The sequence below is a fragment of the Drosophila albomicans genome, chromosome 3, assembly GCF_009650485.2.
Source record: "Drosophila albomicans strain 15112-1751.03 chromosome 3, ASM965048v2, whole genome shotgun sequence".
NCBI lineage: Eukaryota > Metazoa > Arthropoda > Insecta > Diptera > Drosophilidae > Drosophila > Drosophila albomicans.
This window is the reverse complement of record NC_047629.2, coordinates 31,419,455-31,431,876: the sequence shown is the minus strand read 5'-3', so window position 1 is coordinate 31,431,876 and position 12,422 is coordinate 31,419,455. Positions and strand designations below refer to the sequence as shown.

The 12,422-nt window shown below is 34.0% G+C and overlaps 1 protein-coding gene across 50 annotated transcripts in view; it reads left to right on the top strand.

The window, feature by feature from the left end:
• Positions 1–11,911, top strand: part of LOC117571866 (cell adhesion molecule Dscam2) — a 74,770-nt gene extending 62,859 nt beyond the window's left edge. For 20 of the 50 annotated variants that reach the window (XM_052005460.1, XM_052005455.1, XM_052005459.1 and 17 more), the window contains exons 15-24: positions 27–203; positions 269–435; positions 2,678–2,845; positions 4,750–4,905; positions 5,644–5,808; positions 6,112–6,419; positions 6,485–6,665; positions 6,723–6,881; positions 7,920–7,986; positions 8,827–11,911. In XM_052005460.1, the coding sequence (XP_051861420.1) occupies positions 27–203; positions 269–435; positions 2,678–2,845; positions 4,750–4,905; positions 5,644–5,808; positions 6,112–6,419; positions 6,485–6,665; positions 6,723–6,881; positions 7,920–7,986; positions 8,827–8,908 (1,630 nt within the window). In that variant the 3' untranslated portion in view covers positions 8,909–11,911. Of the gene's footprint in view, positions 1–26; positions 204–268; positions 436–2,677; positions 2,846–3,111; positions 3,325–4,749; positions 4,906–5,643; positions 5,809–6,111; positions 6,420–6,484; positions 6,666–6,722; positions 6,882–7,041; positions 7,057–7,919; positions 7,987–8,826 lie in introns of all 50 variants that reach the window. The other 30 variants (XM_052005433.1, XM_052005427.1, XM_052005437.1 and 27 more) reach the window with 5 other exon arrangements.
• Positions 11,912–12,422: the final 511 nt, after the last annotated feature.

Sequence of the window (12,422 nt, the reverse complement as noted above, 5' to 3'; positions counted from 1 at the left end):
TAACCCTTCTCTTCTGCCCTCTCAAGCATTGGCGCTGGTGAAGCCTCCGACATTTTGAACACACGCACCAAGGGCCAGAAACCCAAACTGCCAGAGAAGCCACGTTTCATTGAGGTCTCATCGAATTCGGTCTCGTTGCACTTCAAGGCCTGGAAAGATGGCGGCTGCCCCATGTCTCACTTCGTTGTCGAGAGCAAGAAACGGTATCTGCACTCAAAGGCACAATTAAATTCAATTCAATGCAAATACTAATTCCATTTACTTGTAGCGATCAACTGGAATGGAATCAAATCTCGAACAATGTGAAGCCCGATAATAACTACGTAGTCCTCGATCTGGAACCCGCCACCTGGTACAATCTGCGCATCACTGCCCACAATTCCGCTGGATTCACAGTTGCTGAATATGACTTTGCCACACTCACCGTGACCGGAGGTATTTATGATCTGTTTTCCAATTCACAAACCTTCACATTGCTTTTGTACATAGAGAACTACGTTGATAATGCTGTTGGGGAACCCCGCAAAGAATAACCAACAGCATTATCCATATACAAATAACAATGCTAGGCATCAAGTAAAAATGTTCTACACACTTTTGCCCGAGTTGAAAATGCTTTTTATCAAAATCACCCAAAATGAAAATGAGCAAATATTTTTATTTTATTTCGAGCAAATTGCACAGTATTTAATTTAATTTCCATTAGCTGGTATTTATTTATTTGTCACCAAAAAACACCAAGCTTGTCATACCTAGTCAAATCTATATAAAAATATACTTTATTTTATTTTAGTTTTTATTTCAAATGTGAAAAGTTTGACGTCGTGTATAAAACAAAAACTGTTTTTATTGCGTAAATGCAATTTGTTTTTTACGTTTTCATTTCTTGAGCAAACAATGTACAAAATCCCGAGAAGAGCAGCTGCAATGCAGTATCTTGAAATAGTTGAACTCAATTCTCACCAGTCACCAATATTATTATTTCTAGACTATTGTAGATCCCTAGAAGATCACCTTAGATATGTTGTTATTTATTTCGAATATATGATTTATTTGTTTGAGTTTTATCACCTTGTGTTAACTGCATTTATATACATTACATACATGTATGTGTCCAGTCTGTGGAGATGAAGTATTTTGTACATTTTGAGAAAGAAAGAGGCGTTAAAAAGTACACAGATCTAAGTACTGCCTGATGTAATAATGTAATGAATAAATGTTGTAACTCCCCCGGTGCTCCCTTCCGCAATACGTATCGTAGGATACGTGAATGTCGCTTGAACAAAATTCCGAATTGTAAATTTGCCTAGAATTTTACAAATTCCTAACTAATCGATTCTTTCTGCAGCGACGACAGTGAAGTAATTGTGAGTAGTTGAACTTTCAGTTCTCCATTGGATCCAGCAAGGAACTTTCACGATAATTGTACAAAAGTGTTTTCCCACAACTGATCGCACATATGATTCATAAACGTTATTTTCATTTCAAGTTTTCAATTTAGTTTAGCTTTTATTTTGATTTTGACAACTAGCAAAAATGCTCATTAACACTGCTTTTATGACAAAATGTATCTCAACAACTCAGAAACGAGCAGAGCCAATGCGAACACACCTTCCAAAAAGCACAACAACCAAAGTTCCATATTCACTCAGTATGTTTAGTGAGTCCTAAAGAGAGCTGAGATCAAGATAATATATACATGAGATTGACATTAACTTCCTTATAAGAACATTCTCATTACACACGACCATTTATTTATCGATTTCGATTTAATATTACGATTTACGATTACAATTCAGTTATGTCATCAAGTTATAGTTGAGTTCCACCTTAGTTAGTGTTTTCGATCTTTTATTTAAGTGTTTCTTCCTAAGAGAGATATTCAAGATTCTCTTTTGTTATCGTTCTCGTTCTCCTACTCATTCTCTTGAGAGCAATTACACTTGGAATGCTGTTAAATGAATTTTTCCAATTGCTTACAAATAGTTTTAACCATTTACTTAACTTAACTTAATTAGTTCTAAGTATTTACAGTTAAACAAGAAATATCTATTTAAAAAAAAAAAAACAAATTGCATTTGAACGTATTAAAAATAATGTTATTTTTGTTATACAATTTAAAAAGTTTATTCAATAGTTACAAATAGTTTTCATCTAAATATTTGCAAATAATTATGCGTGGTCTTAACGCATTGTAAAATACAAATTAAATACTCTTAACTAATGTTAATTCTTAACTCGACTATTTGCGACACTTCTCCCCACATTTTCGAACATGTTACAAAAAAAAGTTAAATTCGAACTCAACTCGATGTTATACATATGTACATATGTACATGCATATGTATTTTTGTATTTTTCAATGTATTTGTATATGTGTGTGTGTTGGGTACAAAAGTCAATGTACGGGAAGAGACGGCAAAAGACAAAAAGTTCGCAAGGAGAGCGAAGAAAGAGAGACATTTCGCTCTCTTTGCTAATTTGCCAACTGTTCAAGCTTCCTTTTCATTCGCTATCGCTGTCGTCTTTTTACAAACATACGAACAAGCATACATACAAACATACATATGTACACTTATCTATAACTGTGACTACTCTTTATCTCTCTCTCTCTCTCTTTATCTGTCTCCGGTCTACATGTGAAACACTTTGGTTGTTGTTGTTATTGTTGTTGCAGGCACAATCGCACCCTCGCGTGATTTACCCGAATTAAGCGCCGAGGATACGATCCGCATTATCCTATCGAACCTAAATTTAGTAGTGCCCGTCGTGGCGGCTCTGCTCGTCATAATCATAGCGATAATTGTTATTTGTATTCTGCGTAGCAAAGGCAATCATCACAAAGGTATCTATAAGTATATCCAACTAATTACGTATTTCTTTTTTTTCGGTTCCTCTCTCTCTCTCTCCATAAACCAATCTATCTATCTTTGTCAACATACAAAACCGCCTCGCGATTTTTTTTTTGGTATTCTCTATCGAAACACATACACAACACTCACTCACACACACGTTTAATGTGTATGAATTTGCCTGCACTGTTGTTGTTGCATCCGATAAACGATAAAATGCATGCTCCACTATGGTTTGTATATCGATCGAAATAAAAAGGCACTATCGCACCCCTCGACGATGGCATGGGCCATGGCAATGTCCATGCTCGTATTCCCATGCCCGCCTGGATGCCCGAGTGGCTGGATCTGAACTTTATGGTGCCATTGATTGCCACCGTTGTCGTGGTCGCGGTTGGTATCTGTGTTGTGTGCGTGGCTCTCTCCCGAAGACGTTCCGACGATATGCGAGGCGGCCAGAAGGATGTCTATTGTAGGTTTATCTTGTGCGACCTTAGCACAGGAGCAAAAGTGTTCTTCTTTCTATTTAATTATTTGATTTACTACAAATTTTATTTCTGTTTTCATTGAGCGGCAATTTGTTTTCTCAAATTGCCATTAAGTGTTAAGATATTAGACAAATGCAATGCCGTCACTCCACAACGAAATGCTGGTAACTTCTTTTAAACTCTTGGAATGCTTTATTCTATTAGCCTTTATTGATTGCATGATAAATGTGTAGTTATTATAAATAATCGATCAACACAAGCTTACACGAACAAAAATATACCAATTGCCAGTCACTTTTACAAAAATATACCAACAAAATACCAAAGATAATATACTCAACTTAATCGTGTATCAATATATAAATATAAATATCAATATTTGTGTATATACTCATATGTACAATCATATCTCCTATAATAATATAATCGTACTCATAGAACTATCATCAATTTTCCATCGCCATTGAAAACCATTGGAAAATTATTTGCAAGTGTCTTTCGTGTAACTTATACAAAAAATATTTTGCGATGACTCTAGATTTGCCATAATAATGTCAAGTAATTGTACAAATTGAATTAAATTTATTAATTTGATCTACATTGTTATTATGGCATACTCGTAATCGAGATTTCCTAATCTGTTGTTATGAGTTTAATCCTAAAGTTTAAAAAGTGTACCCTATGCTATCTCCAATGTTGTAAATACGTTTTGCTTATATCCTAAGCAATATTCACAGTACTACTCACAACAGACTACTACAATCTTAAACCAATCTATCGACACACATTTCATTGTTGTTCAGTTCACACATTTCCAATCCCCAATTTATGAAATGAAACCAAAACTGAGATGCTTTTTTAAATCGCAAATGAAAATGCTTAAGTAAAGTACAGTAAATTGATATCTAAAGTAAAGTACAGTAAAGTAAAGTAAAGTAATGTAAAATGAAATATAAATTCAAAATTGATATCATCACTCATTTTCATGTCATTCAATCATGAATCGTTATATCGCTAACAAGTTGGTATATTTTAAGCTGCAAATCCAAAAACAAATCAAAACAGAAAACACTCTCTTCACGTAATTCCCTTTGGAAACTTTGTTCGCAATTGTAAACTTGTATTTTTGAGCTATTATTTAGCACTTATAGCGTCTTGAGATGCCGCACCAAAAACAAAAACCAAAAGAATTGATAAAAAAAAAAAAAAACAAAAACAAAAGCAAATCTAAATCAAATCGTAAAGAAACCAAAATATTGTGAGTGACGGAACAAAGCTGATTGATACGAACTAAAGCAAGAGAAACAGAAGTAAAGTATGCGAGTTGAAATTTTGAGCTGCATTACAAAAAGGGAAAAGCATCTTCAGTGTTTCACTATTGAGTTCGCGATATCATATATTAATTCTAGACGATGTAGTTTACAATCAGACAATGGGACCTGGTGCCACCTTGGACAAACGTCGCCCCGATCTCCGTGACGAGCTTGGCTACATTGCACCCCCCAACAGGAAGCTGCCCCCCGTGCCCGGATCTAACTACAACACCTGCGATCGGATTAAGCGAGGTACAGTCATAAGTAAGCATCTAAATTTCCAATGCAACATTTATTAATGCCAGGACTATGCCAGCGAAGTTCTTGTGTTTCTTTTTTTTCTAATGGAAAAGAAGAGATAACTTGGGCTATCACTGCGCATTGGCTGCGGCTTAGTTTTTTCCTTCTTCCATTTACTTTGCAAACAAAAAAAAAAAAAGAAAAAATGTCGTAAAAAGACATGAATGAAAAAAAGACGAGTATTTCATATTTTGCGTTGCTTTTGCATAACACAAACAAGGCACAGGGGAAAGGCGTCTAAGGCGTTGCCACACCCCCATTCATCATTCATTATATCATATCATACAATCAGACACGAGAAAAAACAAATACACACATACATAGCAATGCTTTCTCAAATCGAAATTCTTAATGTTGCTTCTTCGAGTGGCTTCTTTATGATTTGGAACCCAATTAAGTCCTGATATCACTACGAGTATTATTAAATGTTGCGCTGAATTTAGATTAACATAATTATTTACAATATTTATTTGCAATTTATTTAAACTCATTATTTAATTGATTTTAATTCTTACCCAAACTCTGATTCCAACTCCTACTCCAATCCCTCCAACGTTTTGGTTGCTTGTTTTTGGGTTCACTCTTCGTTGATGTTGTATGAATATTGGAAATTGAATAAACCACCCACACTCACACACACACCCACCCACATACAAACTCGAAACCATAAACGAACATGAACCGGTTCAGGCCGCGGTGGTTTGCGCTCAAACCACTCCACCTGGGATCCGCGCCGCAATCCAAATCTGTACGAGGAACTCAAGGCACCTCCAGTTCCCATGCACGGCAATGCCAATATCTACGGTCATGGTGGTCATGCCCATGGCAATGTCGAGTGCCACTACAGACATCCAGGTAGGAGAGGTTCCCCTCAGTTATCTTTATGTTTTCTTAAGACTTTTCATTTCATTCCCCAAAACTAAAACCTAATCCTTTCCTCAATACAACTTATAATTTGGATTAACATTTAGTTTTTAATAACCTAACCCTAACAAAATAGTAGTCTAACCTGGTCGCAAGATGCCCGAAGTGTAAGTAGACATCTGTCATTCTGTCTGACAGCTCGCAGCACTCATACTAAAACACTAAACACCAAACAAATCATTCCACAACCGCAAACGTTTAGAGACCTAGCTAATCGAAATCTTCTCTCGCAAGGCATGGAAGATGAAATCTGCCCCTATGCTACGTTCCATCTGCTCGGCTTCCGTGAGGAAATGGATCCCACCAAGGCCATGAATTTCCAGACCTTCCCCCATCAGAACGGACACACTCCCGTACCCGGACACGCTGGAACCATGCTGCCCCCTGGACACCCTGGACATGTGCACTCTCGCTCTGGCTCACAGTCGATGCCACGTGCCAATCGCTATCAGCGCAAGAACAGCCAGGGCGGACAGTCTTCGATCTATACCCCAGCACCCGAGTACGATGATCCCGCTAACTGTGCCGAGGAGGATCAATACGTAGGAAACAGACAGAAACAGTTGTTAAGTGATCTATATTCTACTGATCTTCTGATCTCTTGCAGCGTCGCTACACCCGCGTCAACTCTCAGGGCGGCAGCCTTTACTCTGGACCTGGACCCGAATACGATGATCCCGCTAACTGTGCTCCTGAGGAAGATCAGTATGGCTCTCAATACGGTGGACCCTATGGACAACCCTACGATCATTATGGCTCCCGTGGCTCTATGGGACGTCGTAGCATTGGTAAGAGAAATGCTTTAAAAATAATTTGAAGCTATCTTATAACGAATGCATATTTAGGCTCTGCACGCAATCCAGGCAATGGTTCACCTGAGCCTCCACCACCACCACCACGCAACCACGACATGAGCAACTCCTCATTCAACGACTCTAAGGAGAGCAACGAGATCTCAGAGGCCGAATGCGATCGCGATCACGGACCACGCGGCAACTATGGCGGTAAGTTTTCGACAACCAGTTGCGCAAGAAACATAACTTAGTTTATCCCTGATGGAAGTGCTTAATGGATAATAATTTTAACTCGATTCCATTTGCAATCTTCTTAATTTCCTTTTTCGAAATTTCCTTTGTACATTTTAATTATAATTCAAACAATCAGAAGACTCCAATGAGGGTGAGTGATGTGAAATCGAATCAAAGTTCATCTAGTCTTCATAGTGAATTTGAATTGTTCCCCCGTTTCGAAATATACTCGCTTAACATTATCACAACTCACCTCATTCTTCGTACTGATCGTGATCATGAAAAATCTCATGACGTTCCTTACCCATGTATCTGGAATGTGATCACATCTTCATTCGTCCCTCATTGTTCCTGTTCATTCATGAGTCATTTTGAAGACAGTCAATGTGTTGTTCACATTACGAATATTCATGCTGTGTTTTGCTCAAGTTTCAAAACATTATTTGGAAATCTTAATTTTTAAATCATTTATGTGTCAATAAAATAAATTATCTTTGGTTTTGGTTATACATTTGTTTTAAATTCAATTTTTACTGCACATTCAAACACACTTCATTTCATTTCACGAAGCACTTAGAATCCCAATTAAAAGTTTCATTTTTTATAACATGTTGAATGTTTATGTTTTGTGTCTAATATCGGATTTATGTTTAATTTTATTTCAATTTTCATTACATTCAAAACTCATGTGTCTCTAGAATTTCGCATGTGTTCCTCTAGAAAGTTGTTCGAAATTTTTGTGGTTGTTAGAAAAAACATTAAGTTAGCTACGTAAGAGATTTAGGTTTTTATGCTGCACGATTTAAGAAAAGAAAAAACTTTTTTATAAGCAATAAGTTTTATTTGATATTTTATTTTTTCTTTCTGTTTTCTTTTACTTTCTATGATAATTTAAATCAAAATAACTACTACTACTTTCGGTTGGTCCATTTTTTGTGGGGTTCTTAAACAATCATTTCTATTGCAAATATGTCGATAACGAAAACAAAACCAAATACATAAAATAATATACAGCTGTGAAAAGATCACCCCAACCGAAAGATCAACGCACCACCGAAGAGATGCGTAAATTGATTGAGAGGTAAGAAACGAGTAGAAATATTGAAAAATATTGCAAATGCAATATGCGTATAACAAAAAAGTATATAAAACAAATCAAAATTGCGCAGAATTATAGCATAGTTTGGCACTTAATTTCATAAAGAACTAACTTAATAATAAAATAATAAAATAACAATATGAATTCTGTGCAATTTTCGAAACCTTCTTGTACCTGAACTAACCTCTACCATTGTATATTTGTTTATTTATTATAATACAATAAAATTCACTGAAACACCAACTACTTAGTCGCAGGCAGTTGTAAGTTCTAACCTAAATTAAGTTACGTATTAAACTAACAAACGCTTTTGCATGTTTTGTGTACATAAATAATTAAACTAAGATTGCATGTTTTATCTTGTCTCCTTCCCCATTTCTGTTGTGTGTTTATAATTACTTTTGGTTTGTCTTATTTGGTTCATTGCAAAAGAAAGCAAATCACAGTTGAGTGTTTCAAAACAGTTCCCAAAACATTTATCATTTGATAAACAATTGAATTACAATAATTACCAAGCATAATCGTAACCGTAACCGTAATCGTATATTAATCAACAGGCTTTAAGTGATTCCAAACACTGTATTATGATTACCTCAAAACACACGTATAAGTTGTTGTGCAGCTTGCCGCTTGGCCTTGGCTTGCCACACACAATACTCGTGCCACATGTGGCAAGACAACAAACAGAACCAAAGAACCACATGAGGCAATGCTTTGGTTGCAGAAATGAGCCCAAATCTAATATTATTAAACATTTCATATATATTGTTTGCTATATTTTTTGATTGACCACTGATTGTTTGATTGATTGATTCCCTACAGAAACGAAGCCGGCCCAAAACAACTCCAACTCCAACAAACAAATGGCGCAGGATTCACAGCCTACGATACTATGGCAGTGTAATTTGTAAGCAGCAACTTACGAAAGTGGGCGTGGCAGTTTAGCTTAGTGTTTTTTGGAGTCAATGAAGTGCGTGGGAGTTGAATGAACACATGAGCACACATACACTAAACACACACACACACTCACGCGTATACCGACAGACAGACAGACACAAAAAGGGCAGAGTCAGTCATCAGATTTTGAAAGTATATAAAATATCGAAAAGAAAACATCACAGAAGTAAGCAACGCATTTAAGCGCAAATATATATACACACAATTATTAAACTATTTCAAGTATTTACAAGAGTAATTACACACACAAACAAACACACACACGCATTTGTGTGTGGCATTTGAAAGAACAAAACTTGAACGTGGAACATTATAATTGCTAATTAATATTTGATATTTGATAATTGATAATTGCATAATTGAAAGTCATTTTTAATATTGCATTTTAGTTCGTAAGCCAAGCAGAACAACCAAAATATATCAAGCGAATAAATAAGGTAATCTCTCGTCTAGTATTCGTAAGAAAATACATCCGAAGAATTCGCTTTCGATTTGCCCAGACACATATTTGTTTTTTGCCATCTATGCCAAAAGCATGAAACTCTTTGCCTAGCCTAAGTCAAAGTCATAATCTTAATTGATAGTTAAACGTATTTTGTTTTATTTTGTATGGTCTGCAAATCCTATAACTTATATACTACTTATTTGTATCGACAGAACGAAGGCGAAAGTTGTATTTGAAACTTATTTCGCTTCTTGTTGACTTGCGTTGACTTGTGATCATAATTTTTAGCATTGTGTGTGTCGATTATTTATAATTTATACTTATTTTTTAATTTTATACTGCGCTTCCAAAAAAACGAAAACCGCTAAAATGAACTTGTTCAATGCACAAATAGCAAATAATAAACGTTTAGTCTCACACTCACACTGTCTAAATTGTATTATACAAATGTTCCCCAATAAAAAAAGAAAAGCGCGCACTTTATGATTTGTCATAGAGATTTACATTTGTATTCAGTTATACGCATTTCAAGCTTTAAGAAACTCTGAAATTGATAATGTGCACACCTCAATTTCTACATTATACGTATTTATTTAAGTTTTTATTATTATTATTTTAGTTCTGCAAATATATTTACGATTTTCTTGAAACAATTTTTGTTTGCTCTTTTATTTTCGTATTTTTATTGATTTTTACAGCAATCGCATAAATTGTGAGGCTACTTTCAAAACTCAAAGACTGAACTATGCAAATTTTAAAAACGAATGACAATGCTTAACAACAAATATGTAATTAAAAAGGAGTTTTACAGTACACAACATTTGCTCAACAAGTAGAAATAGCAAAAGCATTTGAGGTAGCCCGCAATTTAAAGAGAAGTCAACAATAGATAAATCTTATTTAATTCTCAAAATAATAATTTAATTTATTAAAACTATTAGTTATTACGCCTAGATTGTTCCGATTATGTTTCTGTTTCACCTAACACTTTACATATTCTACACTATAATCCTACCTAGTTATATCGATTTTATATATGAATGTAGTGTTGTGACAAAAATATTGCTTATACTCGTACATATATATTATGGGAAACTTATATAAATGTACTACAAATTTTAATGGTAAACGAATACAAATATTTAATAGCGTTTAGTCAAATGGCATTTAAATAATATACAATATACAAAAAACAAAAAAAAAAAAAACGAAAAAAAAACTCTTAAAAAAATTGAGAAAAAGTCACAAATTTTCAAGTAATAAAAATAGCGCAAAAAATGTTGCATTTCGGTATAACAAAATTAAAAATTAACAATTTTTCGGAAAATCAAAATCAAAAACAAAAAACAAATATTTAATCGAAAATAAAGATTTAAAAAAACGAAACTTTTGACATTTTCAAACAAAATCCAAAGAGGTTTGCAAAAAAAAAGAAAGAAAAGAGAAATAATTAAATTAAGCTAAGTATTAATATTCAAATATAATATACGAGTACATCAAGCATTTTTCATACTTATCATGCATATTTGATCGCTTGCTTTTTGTGTTGCTTCAGAAGAACGTAAAGCAAAGGGGAGAAAACAAATATTATGAAAACGAAAACGAAGTCAAATAATCATTAAGTCTAACATAAACTAACCTATTTTGTAATTATTTAGCATTCAACATGCATACACATACTCTACATACATACATAATATTAATAATTTTCTACTTAACTTTACTTAAAACGCATAAATCAAAATTTAATTCCCATTGCATTAAAAACATAAGAAAGAAAAAAAAAACAAAGAAAACTATCAAATTAAAAAGGTATAGAAAGTCGCCCAAATACGATGACAGCATTCAACTTCAACGCACATCAGATCCAACACTTCTTTGGAAACGATAACTAAGCATATGAAGAATGAGAAATTAAAAAAAAAGATACCAAAAAAGAATGAAATTATTGAAAATAAGAAAAACAGTTTAAAATGCATACTAATCACTCGCTCCTTCTTAGCCGAAACAAATATTACTCATACTCATATTACTCATACGACACGATACGATACGAAATATATATGAGGCAAGAAGATAAATTAAATACAAATATCCAAAACAAGATTCGTAAAATTCGTAATCCTTAAGCGCGGCATTATAAACCTAAATGAATACTTCAAATATGTGTATTACTAATTACAAATTACAAGAAACATATATGTATTAACTATATATATTAATATTGAATGTATTGAATTGACAAACTACATTTGCTACATCACACAAACACACACACACACACACACACAAACATACCCGAAAACACACAATCAAAGATTATTACCTACACTTGGTAAGTCCATTTCCCGAGTACCCAAGATTTATATCGTGGAGTACAATTCCTAAACTAAAGATTCCTTAAAACACACACAAAACACAAGCAATTTGTCAGTTTCAGTGTCATTAAATACAAGAAAAACAACCACAAAAAACTAAATAAACGCCAATCTATGTTGGATAAAACACAAACGACGTTGTTTTTATTTACGCTGTGTAATACTAGTATTGTATTTCATGTCTTCAGGTTTGACCTGAATTTCCAATTACCCTGAAAGGTTATGGTACTATGTTGAGTTGATAAATCTTTAAATATTAAAAAGAAAATATTTTTACTAGTAACAGTAACAAAAGAGGAGTATATCTTCCTTGGTTACTTCAATTAGCAGCTCAGTTCATTATCTATGACAAAGCGCCATCTAGGTGTGAAATGCGGTTTGTGTACGCGCTAACGCTGAAACATTTTGGTGCTGAGCTCAGCTAACGCAGCAAATTCGAATTCGCCGCGATTGTTTCCAACAATATTCTGTAAATTAAAAGAATTAAATTTTAATAATTTTAATTAAATTTTAACTTTTATACGTAATTTCATATAACTTTGAATATACGTACATATTCATGTGATTATCTTATTTGAAATTACTTCATCCTAAAAGTATGCTACAATTTTAATTAACTTATTTGAAATGTTTGAATC